General features: G+C 44.7%; 1 protein-coding gene across 3 annotated transcripts in view; it reads left to right on the plus strand.

Annotated features, from left to right (window-relative positions):
• The window catches only part of TTF2 (transcription termination factor 2), a 35419-nt gene that overhangs the window by 13496 nt on the left and 1799 nt on the right, over window positions 1-20124 (plus strand). Inside the window, exons 8-21 of one of the 3 annotated variants that reach the window (XM_006268521.4) lie at window positions 2169-2326; window positions 2935-3016; window positions 3337-3453; window positions 4627-4777; window positions 5414-5519; window positions 7949-8139; window positions 9177-9330; window positions 11496-11587; window positions 13911-13993; window positions 14770-14897; window positions 15144-15314; window positions 15799-15857; window positions 17584-17737; window positions 19389-19471. In XM_006268521.4, the coding sequence (XP_006268583.3) occupies window positions 2169-2326; window positions 2935-3016; window positions 3337-3453; window positions 4627-4777; window positions 5414-5519; window positions 7949-8139; window positions 9177-9330; window positions 11496-11587; window positions 13911-13993; window positions 14770-14897; window positions 15144-15314; window positions 15799-15857; window positions 17584-17737; window positions 19389-19471 (1729 nt within the window). The other 2 variants (XM_059720447.1, XM_019476456.2) reach the window with 2 other exon arrangements.

The raw sequence follows: 20124 nt of genomic DNA on the forward strand, positions 1-20124 counted from the left end.
CTTTCCTGAAGTCAAGGACTTCTGTGTTGCTGACTGACTTGCCAGCTTTTCAGCGGATGGTGAAGGTGATCAGCTCGTGGTCGCTGTCACCCAGCTTCCCATCGATCACTAGGTCACCGACTAGGTCATCCCCAGTAGCCAGTACCAGGTCAAGCAGCGCTTTGCCTCTCGTTGGCCCATAGACTTCTTGAGTCAGGTAGAGGTGTTTGCCTCTGGCAAAAGGTAAAATCCACTGTTTACCATTTTTCTGTGGGAAATGGAAAACCTGGATTCCTGGTTATGACTTGGGGGGGGGGGGGACGACCTTGGAGTCATTTTAGCTTGTTCTCCAAAAAAGCATTTGATTGCCTCTGCACACTGAGCAAAAGAGCCAATAAAATACTGGGCATCATTAAGAATAGAATAGAAAACAAAACATGGAACATCATCATGCCATTATACAAATCTATGGTGCACCCACATCTTGAATACTATGTGAAGTTCTGGTCCTCACATCTCCAAAAGGATGTAGTAGAGCTAGAAAAGGTACAGAGAAGGCCACCAAAATAAACTGGGGCATGAAACAGTTGCCATACCAGGAGAGGCTAAAAAGGCTACAACTTATCAGTTTGAAAAGAAGGCTAAGGTGGGATATGATAGAGAACTATAAAATCATGAGGAGTGTGGACTGAGGATACAGGATACTGTTGTTTACCAGGACCCAAAATACTAGGGGGCACTTGATGAAATGAGTAGGCGACAGGTTTAAAACTAAAAACTTTTATGCAACATGTAGTTTACTTAGGGAATTCATTACCCCAGGAGGTGGTGGAGGCAGATGGCATGACCTGGTTCAAAAAGAGACTGAAAATAAATTTATGCATGATGGATCTATTAGTGACTATTGAACAGAATGGGTTAGAGATGCCAGAGAAAGCATCCCAAACCAAAAATGGTGGATGCCAAGGAGGGTATTGAATAATGGATAGATGGTCCAATCCCTTCTCTCTATCTTCCATTTCTGCCACTGTTGGAGACCAGAATACTGGGCTAGATGGACCAGTGGTGTGACACAGTTATGTTTTTATGAGAAGTTTTAGCCTCACATAAAAGCAAGTACATTCTAAAGAGAAGGGCTTTTCTATGGGGAAATTCAGACTGCCAGGCAGAAAGCAATGATCTAGAGCAGGGGAGTCGCATATGGCCAACAGAGGTGGGTCATCCAGCCTGTGGTGCTTTGCTTGGACTGGACAATCTGCCTCTGGCCTGTGGGGCTTCTCACCATGGCAGCCACAACTGCTGTGTCAGTGTGGCCAGCCTCCCCTTGGCTATGTTTAGCTGCCACCAAATTTCTGAGTTTCAGTTGCTGTTTGGAACACACATCAGCAGTGGTGTTAAGCATTGACACCCTTAACCTCCACATGCTGGCCCCTCCAGCACAGTGACTCTGGCAGCCCCAGCAAGAAGCCCCATGGGCCAAATGTGGAGATGTGTTCTCTGGCCTGTGAGAAGCCCAATGCAAATGTTTGATGCCCTTGATCTTGGGAGCTCATGTGCTCCCCTGACACTGGATAGAATAGTAAAGATGGAGGTGGGTGGGGAATGGTTTGCAGGTGTTTAGGAGAGAGTTGTTTGGAAAAAAAGTTGTCTTGAAATCCCTCTTGCCTTACGGAGAATCCTGGTCTCCAGCAGGAAGCCCAGCTCTAGAAACACTGAGAAGACTCTGAAGGATTGTTACTATTGGTTTTATTTACCTTCCTGATTGCTTGTAGTAAAGATGATTTTAGTCATTAATTTCAGGCTTGCTTCTTTCTGACAAACCAAGTTTGAGATCCCTGGGGCTAGCAAAGTTTCCCCCCACTGGAGCTGCAAAATCTGGTCTGAGACTGGTGAAAAGTGACTTTAGGGGCAAATACTTGTAGACAAGGAGCAGAGCAGCAGGAAGAAAGCTGGGGTTCTGGGCAAACTCCAACAGCAGTTTGTCACAGTATATTTGATCAGCTGTGCCAACTGTGAAATTACCAGCCCCACATTGCCCAGAGGGATTGGTTGATGTGACCAGCTATACAAACTCCTGTTTGTTACCACATTGCACTGCTTCTCTTGGTGTCTGCATGCATGCGTTCCCTAAGCTTGTTTGCACCAAGTAGTTCTGTAAACATTATTCACTGACTGATGCTTTTTGTTAGTGAATTCCAGTATGCAAAACCTGTATGGGGGCAGAATGACTGAAGATCGGATCAAGGCTGTGCGTGACGCCACAAGTGATGCCATTGACCATCTCTATAAATCTCTGGAATCTTGCCCCACAGAGGAGACAGTTGCCGCAGATCCATCTGGGCTAAGGGTGAGTAGGCCAGAAGTGAAAGCATTGCTCAGCCAAACTTTCAGTGCTTCTTGGGATCACTACTATGGAACATAATCCCAATGATGATGATACTAAAAGATGGGTGATACTTGCATGTTGCCATTTCCTAGACAAATGTCCTGCCGTACAGTAGGCCCAGTTTCATTTAAGTCAAGACAAACACCAGTTTAAGACAGAATAGGAATAGGTTCCAAATTGCACAGAAACTCACCTGGTGCCTAGTAAGCACATGTCTAGATATTTGAATAAGCTGTTGAAACAAGTGATGTTGGGCTTGTAAAAGACTTATTGAATTTTTCTGTAATTGTGAGGCATTTAATTTTTTTTTCCAGATTGCAAATGTGCGTATGAAACTTTACTGCACTTTGGTTTGTTTCGTAGCAGTTGCAGTCTCTCACTGTAGCAAAAAGGCAGATTCTGAAGTAAGATTCTGCAGATGTGGGTGTTAATTTTGGAAGAGAACGGAGAGGCAGGTGCTGAGCAGACAGTTGTACTAAAATAGAACTTGCTAAACTGGACAGTTTGACCATGAGAACAGGTCATGTCCAACTCGGCACGTCTTTGAATGGCATTTATTTTACCTCTAGGTCTCATTGCTGGTGCATCAGAAGCAGGCCCTGGCATGGTTACTCTGGAGGGAGAGCCAGCGACCATGTGGAGGAATTCTGGGTAAGCATATTGATGTAGTGCGTCCTTCCAGGGTGAATTAATACTGTCAAAAACCTGCACAACACTGTGGTGGCAATGGTGATGCCCATTTGTAGTCAGAATCCATCTCCTGGTAAATGCTGTTTTCTTTCTTTCCTAAGGAAATATAATAGCTACCCCTTGACCCAAATCACTGGTTGTGGTGCTAAGTCCTTTCAAGTTTAGCAAGTATCCTAGTTTGTTACATATGAGGTAGGGGGGGGCTCAGAACACATTTGAGCTATGTAGACTCATTCCATCAGGTAGTCTTGATTCTTCTATTTTTTTTTCCCTCTTTTCAGCGGATGACATGGGCTTGGGGAAGACCCTAACAATGATTGCACTCATTCTGACCCAGAAAAATCAAGCGAAGGGGGAAGGAAAGGAGAAGAAATTAGAAATGTGGCTGTCTAGACATGGTATAGAACATCTTTGCTGTAACGCATTTCCGTCTCCTCAAAGTTGTGGGCTGACAGAGGTGGTCTTTGTATCAGCAGTGTGCTTAATGTGATATGTGGATGGCCAAGGGCTGTTCCACAGAAGTCCACAATATGGCAGCTCCAAACTTGGCTCAAAAGGCAGACCTGTAGAAAGCATGTAGTGAGACCATAGTGCTCCACGCAGTTTATAGGTACCATCTAGTTAGGATATCAACAAATTACAGCAAGTAAAGGAAAGCTAGGACAGAAAACACTTTCCCAAATAAACACTTCTGTCTCTGACCCACTAATGCAACAACCAGGCTTCAACCTTCCACAGAGCATTTGGACAACCCTTAATTGGATGTGCACTGGACATGACCGGTGTGGCCCCCTGATATACATGTGGCCCCTGAAAACCTCACCTGGCTGTGACTGTGGAAACCCAAACCAAACCATGGAGCACATAATAACATCCTGCCCCAGATACAAATTTGAGGGCAACATCCTGGAGTTAGACTCACTTTCCACCAAGGCATTAATCTGGTTGGGGAATTTGGAATTAAAACTGTGATGAAAGCTCTTGTTCCTAAAGCCATATGAAAGAAAGAAAGCAAGTTAAGAAGGTAGTGACTTACCACGTGTTGAATGCCCTGTGGTAACTGCCTGTGTACCTGTGCTTACTCCTTGGTACCTGTGCTTACTCCTTGGTAAATGACAGCTAAGCTGCAGTAACTTAGGTCTTGGTAATTGATATAAAAATTCATGATCATAAAGCACTTTTAATGTGAAACACTGAAAGACCAACATTTTTAGCTATTGATTTTATTGGAAAGGTGTTGTATACAAACTTCTTGTTACAACTAAACAGCAGCCAAGATTGTCAAGCACCTTCAAAATAAGCTGATGTTTTACATCACTTTTTATGGCGGAGTGGTGCTTTTAGTGTTCATACAGGCTTTCTCCAAAAAATGTACAACCCCAGGAGTACATTAAAATATTGGAATGCTGGAAAACACAAATCTGTCTTGCAGACTTGTGCCAATAGGAACAACAGGCCTGCTTTAGCAGGGTTGCAGCAACTGGGTAGGGACTTCTACCTCTTACTGTACTGCTTCCACCCCTTACTGTACTGCTGCTGATTAATTTCCTCTTCTGATCTTTCTGTTTAAGATTCCCCTGTTGTGCTGTCCCATGGCACTTTAATCATTTGTCCTGCATCCCTGCTCCATCACTGGAAAAAAGAGATTGAGAGGCATGTAACTAGTGGCAAACTGAGGATCTATCTGTACCACGGACCTAACCGAAGCAAAGATATAGCAGTGTAAGTACAAAGCCATGACTGTTCTGCAACAGAAGCAGCATGTTTATGCTGAGTAGCAGGAGGCTTTTTGTGTCAGAGTAGAAAAAGAGCTTGGCTCTAGCTCACATGTTGATGCTCCTGAATCTTAAGGCATGTGATACAATCTCACCCTCACCTCTTGTTGGCAATGGCTGTCAGTAGTGGCTGACATCTTCACTTACGCTGTCAACAGCTCAGTCATTAGAGTGGAAGGCTCCAAACAGTTTCCAGCTCTGTTGAAGAAAAGTGATTTTAAGTTTAAGCAGGGGCCTTAGAGTTGAGGGATCTGGATTTTCTATCTCTGACTTGCCACATTATCTGCCTCTTCCTCCATTTCTCTGCTTTCCTTATGTCTGCAATGAGAATAATTCTTGCCTGTTTCAGTAGGCTGTTATGCCTATCTCTGTTTGTAAAGCACTAGAACTCCACAGATATCATACACCTTTCTGCTGCCCTCTATTTCATGACTTATTTTTGGGCCTGCTGGAGTTTAGTGGTCAGTAGGAAATGTACCAGCTCTTGCCTAACTGCCCCAACTTATAAATTCTCACGTGCTGGCTCTGTCTGTTGTACAAAGCAGATTCTCCACCCTCATCAGTTTCTCTTCTTTTTGTGCAGACTATCCAAATATGACATTGTTGTCACCACCTACGGCCTTATCTCCAAGGAAGTGCCCACAAAAAAGGAAGAGGGAGAGGTCCCTGCGGAGGACCACAGTGTGGAGGTAAGAAGCATGCTTTTGGGGTGGAGACTGCTTTCTAGGGGGGAGGGGGGATCCTAGAAGTAACATAACCCATCTGTAACAGGGTGCAGGCTTGCAGCCTGAAGCAGTTAGCCAGCCGGTAACCAGCCGCATGCCTAAAGGGCTGCAGCTAGCTCAGTTAGATAGTAAGAGGGGAAGTTGACTGGCTGACCTGAAAATAAAAGGGGACAGGAAGAGGAAGTGAGAGGATTTTGAGGGGGAAGTGTTTGCCTGGAGAAGCAGGTCTTTCCAAGGAAGAGAGCACAGGGTGAGAACTAATCCATGCTTGTGGGTGTTCATTGTGAACTGTTTATTTTCTCTGTTGTGCTCTGTGGTGTGGATTAACCCAGGGCTTGAAGCTTATATTGGATTGTTTGTATTTTCTACTGTGCTGTGTGGTACAGAAAAACCCAGGGCGGTATCACCTGTGTTGTGAAGCCCAGAGAGAGACTGTGGCTGGGACCAGATAAGGAGAGTTAGTTTGAGGGTTCAAGGACTGATTTGAGTCTGGCAGGGTAGCCAGATGATCCACTGCACCAGCATTTCTCAACCCATGGATTGCGAACCAAAAGTGGGTTGCAAGATTATATGAAAGGATCATGAACAAACTTTTTGGCGTCTCCTTTAAAGGAGCAAAACAGGAAACTGCATCTTTTCCCTTATAAGCTGTCAGAGTTCCAGCCTGCAAGGGGCTGCTTGGGGACCCCCATGCTCCCCCCCATCCTCATGCCCCACACACCCACCTGCTGTCCCATCCACTTGGGGCCTGAGGGCAGGGGCAGTGGGTCAGGACTGGCCATCAGTGTTTACAAATGGGTCCTGATACAAAAAAGGTTGAAAACCACTGCGCTACACCATCCTTGTTACAGGTAACACCCAACCGTGCTGTAAGTGAAGCATGAGAGAGAAAATTATTGTTTTTTTTCAGTCCCCTGTGGTTATTTTTAGAGATTTGTTTAAACAGGAGAAGCTGAGTGAGAGAGAGCTTGCAGTCAAATGCACATGGAAAACATGGAAAAATCGTCCTTCCTAAACTTGTTACCAGAGTCTGAAGCTTTTCTTTTAGCCATAGTAGATCTGTAATTTTCACACACCACTGCAACTAAGTTGAGTTGTCCTTTTAAAATAAGAAGCAGCATGCACAAGCAGTAGAATCTCCTCTTTGTTTCCTTTACCCATCCAGGCACCTTGTGAGCTGTTAAAATATGAATCTCTTTAGTTTTGAATCTTCCTAAACTCTGACACTGGGACCATTTAAATGCTTTTTCCCATAAAAGGATGGAGAGCAGCATCCATGCCAGAGTGAAAGCCAGTGCAACTTTTAGTTGGCCATATAACACAGATCAGGGGTGGCCAAAGCACAGCATGCATGCCACAAGTGGCATGGGCATCTGTTGCATTATTCAGCTCCAGGTGCTTAATAATGAGAGGGTCTGGAATGGAAGCAGGGAACTGGAGCCCCTGGCTGCATGGAGTAGAGCAAGAGCAGGACACTGTGGCAAGAGGAGGTATTGGGTGTCACTGCCAACAGCCAAATTAGTCCTTCCTAGGATCTGAAGTTTCTGCAGAATTCAAGGTATTGGATCCCTGCTTGCCAGATAACCCTTCCCTGGCCCCACAACCAGTGCAGTTAACAGGGTTAACTATTTTAGCTCTTGGTGGTGACATGTCTCTTGCCTCAGCATCCTGCCTCCACCCCAGTCTGAACAGTTGGAGGCTTAACCTCCCCCCTCCCCTCCCTGAAATCCCAGGAACCTGGGGAGACAAGGGTTAGAGGGATACTTGGGGAGAGGTAGGGCTTAATTTGGGATACACCTGCCAAAAAGGTTAGCCCCCACTGGCATAGATAGAAATGCATCTTGGCTCCCTGGGTGTGCCTGCATATTGTAATTTTATCCCTTATCTGTGTACAAGGGGCCTACTTATGGTTTTAGCAATACCTGGTCCTGGTGTTATGCAAGTGTATTGTGCCCATGTTTAAAGTGGTTAGATTAGTCCTTTTAGCTGTGCATTACATGAATCCATTATCACAACCAGGCAAAACTCTACTTATTTGACATCAATATTTGTCATGCAGAACATTAAAATAGGATCCCTAAGAATAATGAAAAAAATCTGAATTTTAAAGGGCAGGCACATGTGTGTTTAATCTCTGGGCTGGTAAAATTTCTGGACAGTTTTGCAGGGCTGCTACATTCAAATAACAAGTGTTCCCAATAAAGCAATGAGAAGAGACCCAGAAGGAGAAGTGACATGGAAGCTAGGGACCCACATGAAAATTTCTGGGGCTTTCAACCAAGGAAAGACTTCCTTCTAAAAATACCTAGCAACTCATGGCTCTCCAGGATGTTTGCTTTTCCCAATCGTGGCCTTACCCTGGTTTATAAATCTATGTCTGCTTTCTTATCCAGGATACATCATCTCCCTGTTCCTCTCTGCTCCGCATTACCTGGGCTCGGATTATACTGGATGAGGCCCACAATATCAAGAACCCCAAAGCGCAGACCTCTTTAGCTTTGTGCAGGCTGAGAGCTAATGCAAGATGGGCTGTCACCGGAACACCAATCCAGAACAATCTGCTGGATATGTACTCACTGCTGAGGTGAGCTGACCCATTGTAAGGCAAAAAAATATGCTCTTGGTATCTTGAGCACAGTGTCAGCATCCTCTAGCCATCTTAAACCTTGGGACCTCAAGTAAAGTAATTTTGGTATCTCTATCCAGCAATTCTTCAGCAATCCAATATAACCTAACCTACAGGAGTGTGGCCTTCTCATAGGGACAAGTTCTGGTTAGGTCAATAGTTATCTCAGTTCTTCCAGTTCTTGGCATTAGTTTTTCAGCTGCAGTAGTAGTCTACAAATCTATAATGTCTCTGCACTCTGGGCCCTTGACTAATTGCTTGTAGCTATTCTGTTTTCATAAGGTTGAGAGGAGGGTACATCCATTCCATATATCTTAGCGTTGAACTGTATATGGCACAGAGCTTAATGAATACGTCTGTTCACTTTGCAATCATTATTTCTCTCCTGTGGCATTGTTAGGACTTAGTTAGGAATAAGAATTTTATTCAAGTTACAGTGCCTTCCCACAAATGGGTTATAAACATAAATAGGCTTCCCTTCCTCCTCCCCCTCCTCCTACCCTTACCCCTTCCTTTCTCATTTTGGTTTGTTTTAGCATGATAAAAAATCTGATTTCATTCCTGAGTTTACCTTTAAGTTCCAGAAGGAACTCCCCATTCCCTGATTGCTTAAATTTGAGGTGACTAGGTGATTTTTGAGATATAGGAGTGGGATCATTAAGATGTATTGCCTTTTGGCAAATGTTGATGGTTTTTGTCCGACCATATATTAAAGCTGTTCAGAAATGTAGCAGTGAAGATGAACTTGAGAGCAAAGTGAACTGCCTGTAGTGCCACAGGGAGTAAGATCTGCAGTTTATATTTTAGTATACAGAGATGTGCTATTACTTCTGTGGTTTCTTGTTCTGAGGAACTTTCCTCTTAATAGATTATAAGGTTGGATTGGAAATCTGTGGTTTTGGATGGGAAGAAGGAATCCAGTTCAGTTCTTTTCTTCTCCAACTTCCCTGCAGTTGGTATTGACTAGTTCTTCCTCAACTTGCCTGTGCCTACAGGTTCCTGCGTTGCTCTCCCTTTGATGAATTCAAGGTGTGGAAGTACCAAGTTGATAACGGTACAGTGAAAGGAGGAGAGAGACTGAGTATCTTAACCAGGAACCTCTTATTGCGGCGAACTAAGGACCAGCTAGACTCAACTGGCAAACCTCTGGTAATGCTTTCTTTCTGCTCCACAACATTTGGAAAAAGGCAACTATCCAAATATGTCAGTGTCCTCCCTGCAGCAATCAAATGATAGTTTTCTTCCTATAGAGGCTTGTCATAAATATAATTCGGTTTCTCTCTGTTCTGTAGTCCAGGAAGCAAGACTAAGGGTTGTTTTTTTTTCCCCTTTAGTTAGTAGGCTTGTTTTCTTGTCAGGGGAAAGCTATCCAGCTTCCTGAGCTGCAACATGCAGCTGAACTTGATTAGAAAAGCAATACTAAATGTCTTCAAGGCAGAGAAGAAAAATGTGAATTAACTCCATTTGTATATCCCCTTAATGGGCACTTCAGAACAGTAAATACACTGAGAACAGAATCGTATTGTATTGTATTGAGAATATGTTGAGAACAGAAATCATTGCACGCGCCATCTTTTGATCCAGGCTTGCGTGCGTTTTAGGTTTTTAACAGTGGAGCACCAAAGACAATTTTATAAGAGAACATAAAACTGTAGAGAGCAATCCATTCTGTTTAGTAAATGATAGATTACCACAGTTTTCAGCACCCTTTCATAAACAGAGGCACATACCACTGCTGTGTCAATAGCTTATAGTTTCCAGTAGTTGAGTGGAGAACTAGATAGCTGCTTTTTTCAACACAAAAAATCAGTGCCATGTGGTTGAGAGGCAGGGTCGAATATTGGTTGTCTGTTTGCCTTTTTTTCTAACGGTTGCTGTCATTTCCTTTTTGCCTAGGTGTTAGCCAGGCAGAGCTTAACAGCTGCCTAGTCAGGTAGTCTGTGTCATAGTTTCTTTAGGATGTTTAAGCCTCCCAGAAAAAAAGACCATCTCCTGGACCTGTGTGATACTGTGTTAACTCTTGGAACCAAATGTGGTACTGTCCTGTCATTGGGAAGCACTTTGTTTTGAACTGCAGAGCTGAGGGAGAAACCAGTCTCAAGTCTAGATAAAGAAAACTATCAAATGTCATATTTCTTTCAGTGCAAGATATAGCAAATGACACCTTTCTAGCTCCCCATGTTGCCAACTCCTGGCTGTCCTTGAGAGTGTTAAGTTTGTCAGTGTTTTTTCTTTAAGCCCTTCCTTCTGTTATTGCACAAGCCTCAGCTTTCCCTTTTTAAAGTAGGTTTCCAGCCTTCATGGACATAATAAAAAGCTTGAAAAATATGCATTATTTACCCTAGAGACAAAAAAAATGCTCCAACTTTATTTTGTTTGGTCTTAATTTCACAATTTGGAGACCTAGGACTCGTTGGGGTTTTTTTTTCTTCCTTTGAACATTTCTATTGCCAGTACTGAGTGTTCACTCTTAAACTGGCTATGTCTTAAATGGAGAACACCAGAGAAGTGGGAATTGGAGAGGATAAGCTGCAGGAGCCTGGTGTGCAGGTTGCATAGAGTGTCCAAACATGGAGTTAGGTTTGGCTTGGCGCCTGAAACAAGACACACTTGATGATTTCTAGCAAGTTGTAAATACTTGCTCTGGCAGTTGGATCTGTAGGGAAGGGGTTGGTGATGTACATTTGGGCCACAGGGGTATCTGTCCAATAATGTTGATTATGGCCACTCAAACTTGAATACAGTACATGCCCCCAGGTGCGGGGTAAGAGGGTAGATGCTCAAATAGACCCTCTCTCTGTCAGCTTTGCTTATTCTTTGCTATAGCCAGAGAGATAGAAGGCCCAAGGCCAGCAGTAAACACCTTCCACATGGTTTGACTGCCTTAAACTTTTGTGATTTCTTTTCTAAGATTAAATTGGACAAGAAATCTGCCTCAATCCTAACAGTCTTGACTCTTTTTAAAATACAGGGTTGTCCTTCCAGGCTACCACCTTGGTTTTCTGCCTTGAGTCTTGAACAACGTGAGGAGGTGGCTTGGTGTAAACTCCAACACCTTGAAATCTCTTAGGCCTCCAACCTAAAGCAGCATGAAGGATTTCCTTCCTTGGGAGGGCACTAAGTATATTGCTCCTCCCCAGGACTCCTAAATCATCAGGCAGGGTGGACCAAGAGTCAAGCATGCTGCGTGCTGTCTGCAGCAATAGAGTATTGCATACTTCTTGGTTGATGTGGGGGCTGACAGCTTCTGGGGTCTCCTTTCTGAATTCTTCATACTGTATATGGCTGGCTGACTGTGTGTGCTTTTGTTCTAGGTATCTCTGCCTCAGCGCCATGCTCAGCTGCACCAGTTAAAACTCTCTGAAGATGAGCAGTCTGTGTACAATGTGCTTTTTGCAAGATCAAGGTATAAAAGTGGTAGATGGAAAACACTCCCATCCTTTCACAGCAAAATTAAAACAACAGCTAGGAATCTGCTTATGCTAAATATGGGCCACTTTTGACACATTCTGCTTTCTCAATAGTTTTTTCTCCTCTCTGGCTCAGTCTGCTATACTTTTTGGAATCCTTGCTATTGCACTCCCATCAGTGTTTCCACAGGCAAGAGCATGATCACTAGTGTGAATGAGCAACAGATGTATTTTACTTCCATTTTGTCTAGAGATTTAGTGGTAAAAACTTTGCCTCTTTCTACTAACATTCTCAATGGTCGTAATGCAATGATGGGTGATTTTCTAGAAATAGTCTGATGAAGACTATGATTCTTGGATTGCCACAGCTCTTCTGGTAATATCCCACTCTTGCTCACTCAGCTCAACTCATCTCGGATCTCTGCTTACGCTCTGGATGTTTTCTATTATTTGTTCTCATTTGAAGGACAGCAGCCATGTGAGACTCCTTCACCAGCCTCCAAAGAATGTATTTCTTAAAAAGCTATTTCTTCTCCCTTCACAGTGTTTATCTCTGCTACTGCTCTTCCTCTGCTGGGCTGCTGCTTACAAAAGCTGTACACGTTTACCTTTTTAAATCTTTATTCAGTCAGTCCCTTTAACTCCCAAAGCAGCTTTGCTTCTGGGCATGTAATGCTCACATTAATTTGCATCAGCATACCACAAAGCATCTCCTTTCTGCCCTTTCTGAGGACTCTGCGTATGCAACCCAAAACTTCACTGGCATTTTGGTCATTGTGTACTACACACCCATGTCTGACTTGTTCCCTTGTCACTTTAAGCATCATTGTTATCCAGTCCTTCCCTCTGAGTATCTTTCTCCAGACACTCGCTTGAATTTTGCCCAGGATATTATCAGGAGGCCTCAGGTTCCTGCTGAAGCCAGGCTATTTTTATCATGCAATTTCTCCCCCTATACCAGTGTCGGGCAATTTTTTTGGGTGGGGGGCCACTTAAAGAGTTCTGGTGAGCTGTCGAGGGCCACATGGGTAGCCCCTTGACAGATGCCCTTTCCCCTGGTTGCCATCTTGGGACCAGAAGTCCCACCCCCACCAACCCCTGACCTTTGGCACTGGAAGCCCCCTCCTTTGCCCTCACATTCCCTGAAATACTCCTTTGGGGGGCCAGGGGGTTGCCATCTTAGAGCCAGAAAGAAACCAGATCATACACTAAAAGTCAAACATTAGAACATACTTTAATTTTATAGCAAAAAATATTTTTGTCATGATTTGTCTTTGCATAGTGTATATAGAGGTGATTGCATAATAATTCTATATATGTAAAAGCCTATGTCTGTAACGCTTTATTTGCACTCTGATTGGCTGTCTTGGCAGGCAGTGGTGACAGTGGATAGGCCAGTGGTGCTGGCCCCGGTCCTGCAGGTGGTGGTGATGGAGCTGACCGAGGGGGGACAGGGCCAGCAGACGGAAGCAGAGACTGCCTGGCCCCAGCCCTGAAGCGGCAGGGGGGAGAGAGGGAGCAGGCCTGGCCCCAAAGGTGGGGGTGGGGCAGGGCCAGATACAGAATCTGCTGCCGCTCCCCCCCCCGTCATTCTTGACGGGCAGTTGGCTAGTTCAAAAATAAATTCTTAGCCTATTAGGGGGGTGGGTGTGTGTGGGGGGGGGGTGTGCGGAGGGGTTGTGGGGGGATTGTGAGAGGGTGTGGCTGTGTATGTTGCGGAGCATAGGGTATGTTGGGGGGTTGTGGAGGCAGGGTGTGGTGTGTGTGGGAGGGTGTAGAGATCTGCACCCCCTCCCCCATTCCCCCCATGGCACAGCAGCAGCAGGTGAGGGCGCTCAGGGCTCTAGTGCCCAGTGGGGCACATCTCCATCCAGCACTGCACATCGCACTGAGGAACACAGTGGGCAGTTTGTATCACGGGTGCTGGAGCCAACTGCCTTCCCCACCCCCCCAGGGGAAGGCGCCTGGAGCTTCACTCCCATGCTGCGTGTGCCAGGGAGGGAAGTGCAGGGAGTGCCAGTGATGCAGACTGCCCGACTGTGCTCCTCACTGTGATGTGCAGCGCCGGCCAGAGTTGTGCCCCACTTGGGGCATCTGCACTTCAGATGAATTTGATTTCCTGTGATACTAAGAATCTGCCATAAAGAAATTCCCAAAGTAATGTAATTAACTAGTAGCCTACTAGTTTGTTTGGAGTGAAGCTCAAGTTTTAGTGGTGTATGGGCAAGTTTTTATCCACTTAATCTGTTTAGATTGCAACTAGTACCCTGGCTTGTCTCCAGCTTCTCCCTGCTGTTTCCTCTTTCATTGTTTTGCCAGGTCCACACTGCAGTCATACTTAAAGAGACAAGAGCAGAAGAGTCAAGCCAAAGAATACCCTGGTGGTAACCCCTTTGATAAAGGTTAGAATAGAGACTGTTCCATAGAAATCCCTACAGGGGAGTGTGTTTAAAATGATCAGGAAGCTCTGTTTTAAAATTAACAGGCAGTGCCCAACTGAGGTGGGAGCCCCAGGACTCTTCAGTTCCAAGCACCCAAAGATGCTTCCTCAAACAGTACCATTCCTGCTGCACAAGAGGACTGCTGTAGAATCAGCAGAGCTTTGGTCTGGTGCATGACACAGGAACTGAAAGCACTGTTGTGTGCGCAGAACATTTTTTTGCTTCCCTTTAAGGAACAGGGCACAGGATGCTGCCTTTTTATCCTTTTGCAGTGTGTAAGGAAGGAGGCGGCACAGTACAGGGTTTTAAGAAAGTACAGGGTTTTAAGAATGTGGGAAGAGTTAAATAGGCAACATTCTTGTTTGGTGGTTTGAACAAGACCGAGTCAAGATTCAGAAGTTCTTTCCATGCTGAGTCTGCGTTCTTGGGATAGAAGCTGCCTTCTTCCATCTTTAGGCTTTAAATTCCTTTTCTGTTATTAATAAAAAAGGTGGGGGGGAAAGGTAACATCTCCTCAACAGGGGATTATGGGGATTACTGAGAGGTCCAGTGGAAATAGTGTTATGATAAGCCCATGGACACTCATGGGATGTAATGCCCTGTTCACCTGGGTTTAATGCTGTTCCCTTTGAGTTAGATGTTTGGACTCCTTTCACTTCTCATTGCCTCAGAGTGGAACTTTGCTGCTGCTCTGAGGTGCTCCTGAGGTTTTCTTCCATTTCCTTCCCTCCTCTTAGCACAAGAATTTGGAGCTGGCCAAAAAGATGTCTCAGGAGGGGCCTCCCAGGTCTCTAGTACGGTCCATGTCTTGTCCATGTTGCTGAGACTCCGCCAATGCTGCTGCCATCTTTCCCTGCTAAAAATGGTAACAGTATGATCTTGTATGGTAATTAACGCAGTAGGTAGAATTAGGGGTTGGGGAAGCACCAGATTCAGCCAGCATCCCTTTGTGCTGTCATCTTGTCAGATCTAGCTAAGGAGTGTTCAGGTGGGTTGTAATGGAAACAACTTCTGAATGAAGGGATTTGCAATGGCACAGCAGCCCTTTTGCAGCATCTGGCTGTCAGTCATCCTTACAGTCGTCTGTTTGCTTTAATTACTACATCTGCAGGCTCTGGATCAAGCTAACTTGAACAGTGATGGCATCTCCCTTTCCCTAGAAGAGCAACTCAGCGCTTTGACCTTGTCTGAACTCCAAAGCCCTGACTCCAAATCTACAGTCTACCTCAATGGCACAGCTTTCAATGTGGATCTTTTTGAAGTCACCAGACAGAGCACCAAGGTATTATGGCTGTGATTCTGTCATCCTTTTGGATGTCCTAGATTTCAGCATTCTTACAGGTTTATTTTACTTGTTAATACATTTCAGTAGCTTAACACTTGCAGTTGCCTACACAAGTAGGCAGTTGGATTGTGAAGGTTCAGATAAACTGCTTAGCATATACTGGGGTGCTGCACTCCTCTGACTGCACAGGTGGTGATTATAACAGGAGTCTTGCAATAAAACCAACAGGATCTACTGTGCCAATACATTGTCAAGGCAGGTCCCAAACACTAGGTCTTCAGAGCAGGACAGAACTTCTTAATAGAGGAAGGGAGTTTGTTAAAATCATAACCGAGTGGGAGAAAGGAAATGGTTGTAGCCTGATCCAATACAGAAAGTTCAACTCTTTAAGTCTGGACTTACCGTCTCCTCTTCTAGCAAATAGTAATAAAGCACAGACTGGCATATAACAGCACAAGTGGGCTGATTTGTTTCCTTGCAGATATCTCATCTCCTGGCTGAACTGAAGGCCATCCAAAGTCATTTAGAATCCCAGAAAAGGTAAATATGTCAGCTTCTCTTTCTTGGGGAGGAGGGATGTGTTTTGAAATGGGGAAGAGAGAGGGAACTTGTTTAGAATAAACATATAAGAAAATTCCTGGTCTAGTAAAATCCTCACCATATCATAGCACTTCATGTGCTTTGTGAAATGATGGCTTAAACCAGGAAGCCTGAAATTCTGTTGGGCATAAAGATAATGCTGTGTTATGGAGGAGGGCAGCATCTCTTTGAAATAAAGTCAAGTGCCAAAGAATGTACCTTGGTAGGAAAACAAGATATTGGTTCAGTCTAATCCCTAAAGGGTGCGAAGAAATTGTTTTAAAAAAACCAAGTGTTTTTGGCTTTTGATTAAGTTATTATTGAAGGGGAATATCATTACATACTCAATCTGGAAGCTGGGAACTTGTTGGGGTTTGGGGGTTGGGTTTTTGGTTTGTTTTTTTTTTTTTTTTGGTTTTTGGACAGTTTAAATGCAAAATGCTTTTTAGTAGGATGACCATAATTATTGTTGGGCTGGAGGTGTAGTGTAGGCTCCTAGTTGGGGCTCTAGCCCCATCCCAGCACCTGCAGCCACATCCTGGCTATACATCTGTGGACCAGGTGGGTGCAGCTAGCCCTGGCCTCACAACTTCCTCCCAGGTTAGGGTAGGGCATGGCCAGGCTCTCCACTTGGAGGCTCCAATGCAGCTGGCCCAAGGGTGCACAGCACAGCTGCGGCTGCAGGTGCCAGGATGGAGCTATGGGTCAACATGGGACAAACGGAGTCCACGCCCTGGTCCCAACCTGCAGCCCCAGCTCTGATAAGAAACACACTGCACTCCCTAATGCATCCCCACAGCTGTTCTGGCCCTGCCACGTGCACACATGCACACGCACCCTGTAGCTCCCAAATTCCCACCAATCTGGGACTTTTCCTTAAATTGTCTCCAATGGCCAGGACACTAAGGCAGCCTATAGAATCTGGGACTGTCCGAGCCAATCCAGGACATATGGTCACCCTGTTTGTAGGAGAAGGAAATTGGTTCAAAAGATGATGCCCACATACTTTCTGTATTTGCAGATATGCTGAAGGTAACTTCAGGCAAAACTCAAGCCTCTTATAGGTCTGAAATCTCATTTGATTGACAGTAATTTGTTCTGTCGGTCCAGGCTCAAGTACCCTGTTTCTAGCTTGGGTGAGGCTTACTTGTAGGCATTAGGCTCTGGAGTGATCTTCCAGAGATTAGACAATCCCAGAGTCAGAGTATCTTTAGAATGCTCTTTGCAAAACCTTCCTTATAAAAGCAACAACATGGATACCCTTCCTAGCTCCAGCCACAATGCAGCAAGAAATGAAATTCCTCCCCCAAGCAGAGTGTTGGTCCCAAAGAGGACAGAGATCCAAAGACTGGGCACTTTAGCTGTTGGTGTGAATTTATGTGGAAGGTGCTTGGACACTGAAGTGAATAAAATAAAATAAATAGTAGTGAGGTTCTTTGACTTTATCTACCCTGAGTGGGTCAGTTGCACTAGCTTTGTTTAACAGATCCTAGCAGCAGACCTACAAGGTGGGTCACAACACTTCTGTGTTAGTAAAAGACTTATACAGTGCAGTTTTGTGTTTTTACCCTGTGGGGAGGGAGGAGGTGTCTTGTACCCTCAGCTTTTAAAGGTTGTAACCCTACAATAAGAGAAGGGGTACAAAATTATCTAGTGCTTGTTTTGGACTCCTGGTTGTCTCTTTCAGTGTCATTGTGTCTCAGTGGACTAGCATGTTGAAAGTTGTGGCCATCCATCTTGAGCGTCTGGGGTTGAAGTACGTGACAATAGATGGCTCTGTAAATCCTAAAGAGAGGATGGATGTAGTGGAAGAGTTCAATATGAATCCCAAAGGGCCTCAGGTATGAAATGGAAATATGCAATTTCTTCTCAATGCAGCTGGTAATAGCCAAGCTAGTTGACCCTCCTTGTGGCTGGATATCCAAGGCCAAAGTACACTTGGGGCATCAATATGGAGGTTAATGGTGGTTGGGTGTAACTGTAAAAGGTAGAGTTCCATTACAGTAAATGGAAACCATTCGAATCTGGACTCTGTTCAGTGTAATGCTTCTGTTAATCCTCCATTTAAGGTTGCCTGTTGCCAAGCAGGAATTGTTCCCAGCTCATCTCATGCTTCTGCAGGTTAAGTATGTTTACGCACACACAACATGGGGAGTTCTGGAGCCCTGCAATCTGTTCTTAAAATGAACTTTACTGTATTAGAATTCACCTCTCACCCCAAATCTCAGGACAGGCATGTGAAGTCAGTGGGAGATGGGAATTCATAATTCCTTTTTTTTTTTTTTTTTTAAGTGAGTTGACTGGTCAGTGACCCCTTCAGAGTAGCCCACAATTTGGGTCAAAAAGAAAAAAAAAATACTGTCTACTGTAATGGCTATTTTGGAGCTAACAGCAGGCTACCACTTTCTCTATGACAAGGTCTGAAATCCCAGTGGAACTCTCCAGGCACCTGGGGAGTCTTGAGTACAGATTGAGGACATTCTCCTAGAACAGTTTTTTTTATCTGGATGTTTTGTAGTAGTTACTGTAATTCAGACAGGACTCTTGACTTTTCTGGAGAGTAGGTCCATCTGGAAGGGACAAGTCCCAGAGTTAATCTAATGACATTAACTAGTTTTACTCCCTGGATGTCTTAGAAGAACTGCAGGCTGATAACCTCAGGGCAAAAGATACTAGACTTATTGCTGATAGAGATGTTTGTTTCTTTAAAGGAAAGCAAAGTGCCAGCTTCCTTCAAAGAGAAAACTGTTAGTCCCATGCTCAAGAAATCACCTCTTGATGTAGACAGTCCACCACCTGTTGTCCGTGACTTCAGTGAAAGGAGTTACAGGAGTTATGACATCCCCTCTCTCGTGGATCCTTGTTATCAAAAAAAAATAAAAAATCTCATAATAAGTGTGAACTGGTCTCCTCAGCAGAGAGGCCAATGATTGAATGCCCCAGAGAGAAATAACTTTCTTCACCTGCAAGGGGAGGTCTATACAAGGCTGTTACTGCATCAGGCAGTATTTTGGACACACTGTGCATGCACCCCCAGTGTCATACCTCCTGGACTGGAAGTCACGTAGCCGCATTAGAAGGCTACATTCTGAGCTCTGCTGAGAGGCAGAGCCTAACTACTCGTGCTGTGCTGTACAAAGGTGGCTGAACTTGCTACTACTGATTTCAGGAGGTAGTATATGCAGAATGATTGTGGCATGAGTACAGCACTACCTGGCACTATACCTGGGCTTTTTCCAGTCAAGAGAAACTTGTTGGGATGATGCTTGGGGAAAGCCTGGCCTACTGGGAGGCAGCCTATGCCATAGTGTTTTGCATACAGCTCCAATCTCCAGGGTTACTAAACCAACCAATAACTTGCCGGTACTACATGTACATAGGCAAGGCATCTTGATCTTTTGCCTGAACCAAAATCCAGAATAGACAGGCTATGATTTTTCTGGGGGTGGGCTCCTGAAAGTAACCTGTCTCTCTTTTTGTTGGTCTCTGAAGGTGATGTTGCTCTCACTCATAGCTGGAGGCATTGGCCTTAACTTAACTGGGGGGAACCACCTTTTTCTCCTTGATATGCACTGGTAAGGACAAATTGCTTTTTGAGGGTTCAGAGAGAGGCTATGCTAGGGGCGGATCCAGGATTTGGCAAAGGCAGGATGCAGGAGCAGCAGCCTGTGCTACAGAGGTGCTCCTGCTCCTAGCCTCTTCCCCACCCCTACCACACAGTGCAGGAAGAACATGGGAGTCTCTGAAAACTTCAAAGACTACCCCCTGCCCACAAAGCAGCTAAGAATCTCCCTCCCCTTCCCCCTGCTCACCACTGATGCTTTCCCAGTTATCCTAGGGTGGAAGAAGCTTCAGAGCCCAGCTCCCACTTAGCCCAACTGGAGCAGGCAGAAGCAGCTCTGAAATTTCCTCCACCCTATGGCAGGCAGGGAAGGGGGAGAACGTGCCTCTGAGCACTAAGGGAAAGGGAGAAGGGTTTCTTACTTGATCACATTTTACCCTCTTTCACAATACAAAATTGAAAGGGCAGTCCATGAAATTGTTTTATAGCAAATTTTAAATCGATCAAAATCCTTTAAAATAATAGTATATAATTAACCTGTGGAACTTGCTGCCACTAGGCACTAAGACCCAACTTCTTTAAGATTCAAAACCGTTAGACATTTATATGCTTAATTAAAGCAACTGTTATGTTGATTAGAAATTAAAAAACAAACCCTCTCATACT

This window comes from Alligator mississippiensis, chromosome 1, assembly GCF_030867095.1.
Source record: "Alligator mississippiensis isolate rAllMis1 chromosome 1, rAllMis1, whole genome shotgun sequence".
NCBI lineage: Eukaryota > Metazoa > Chordata > Crocodylia > Alligatoridae > Alligator > Alligator mississippiensis.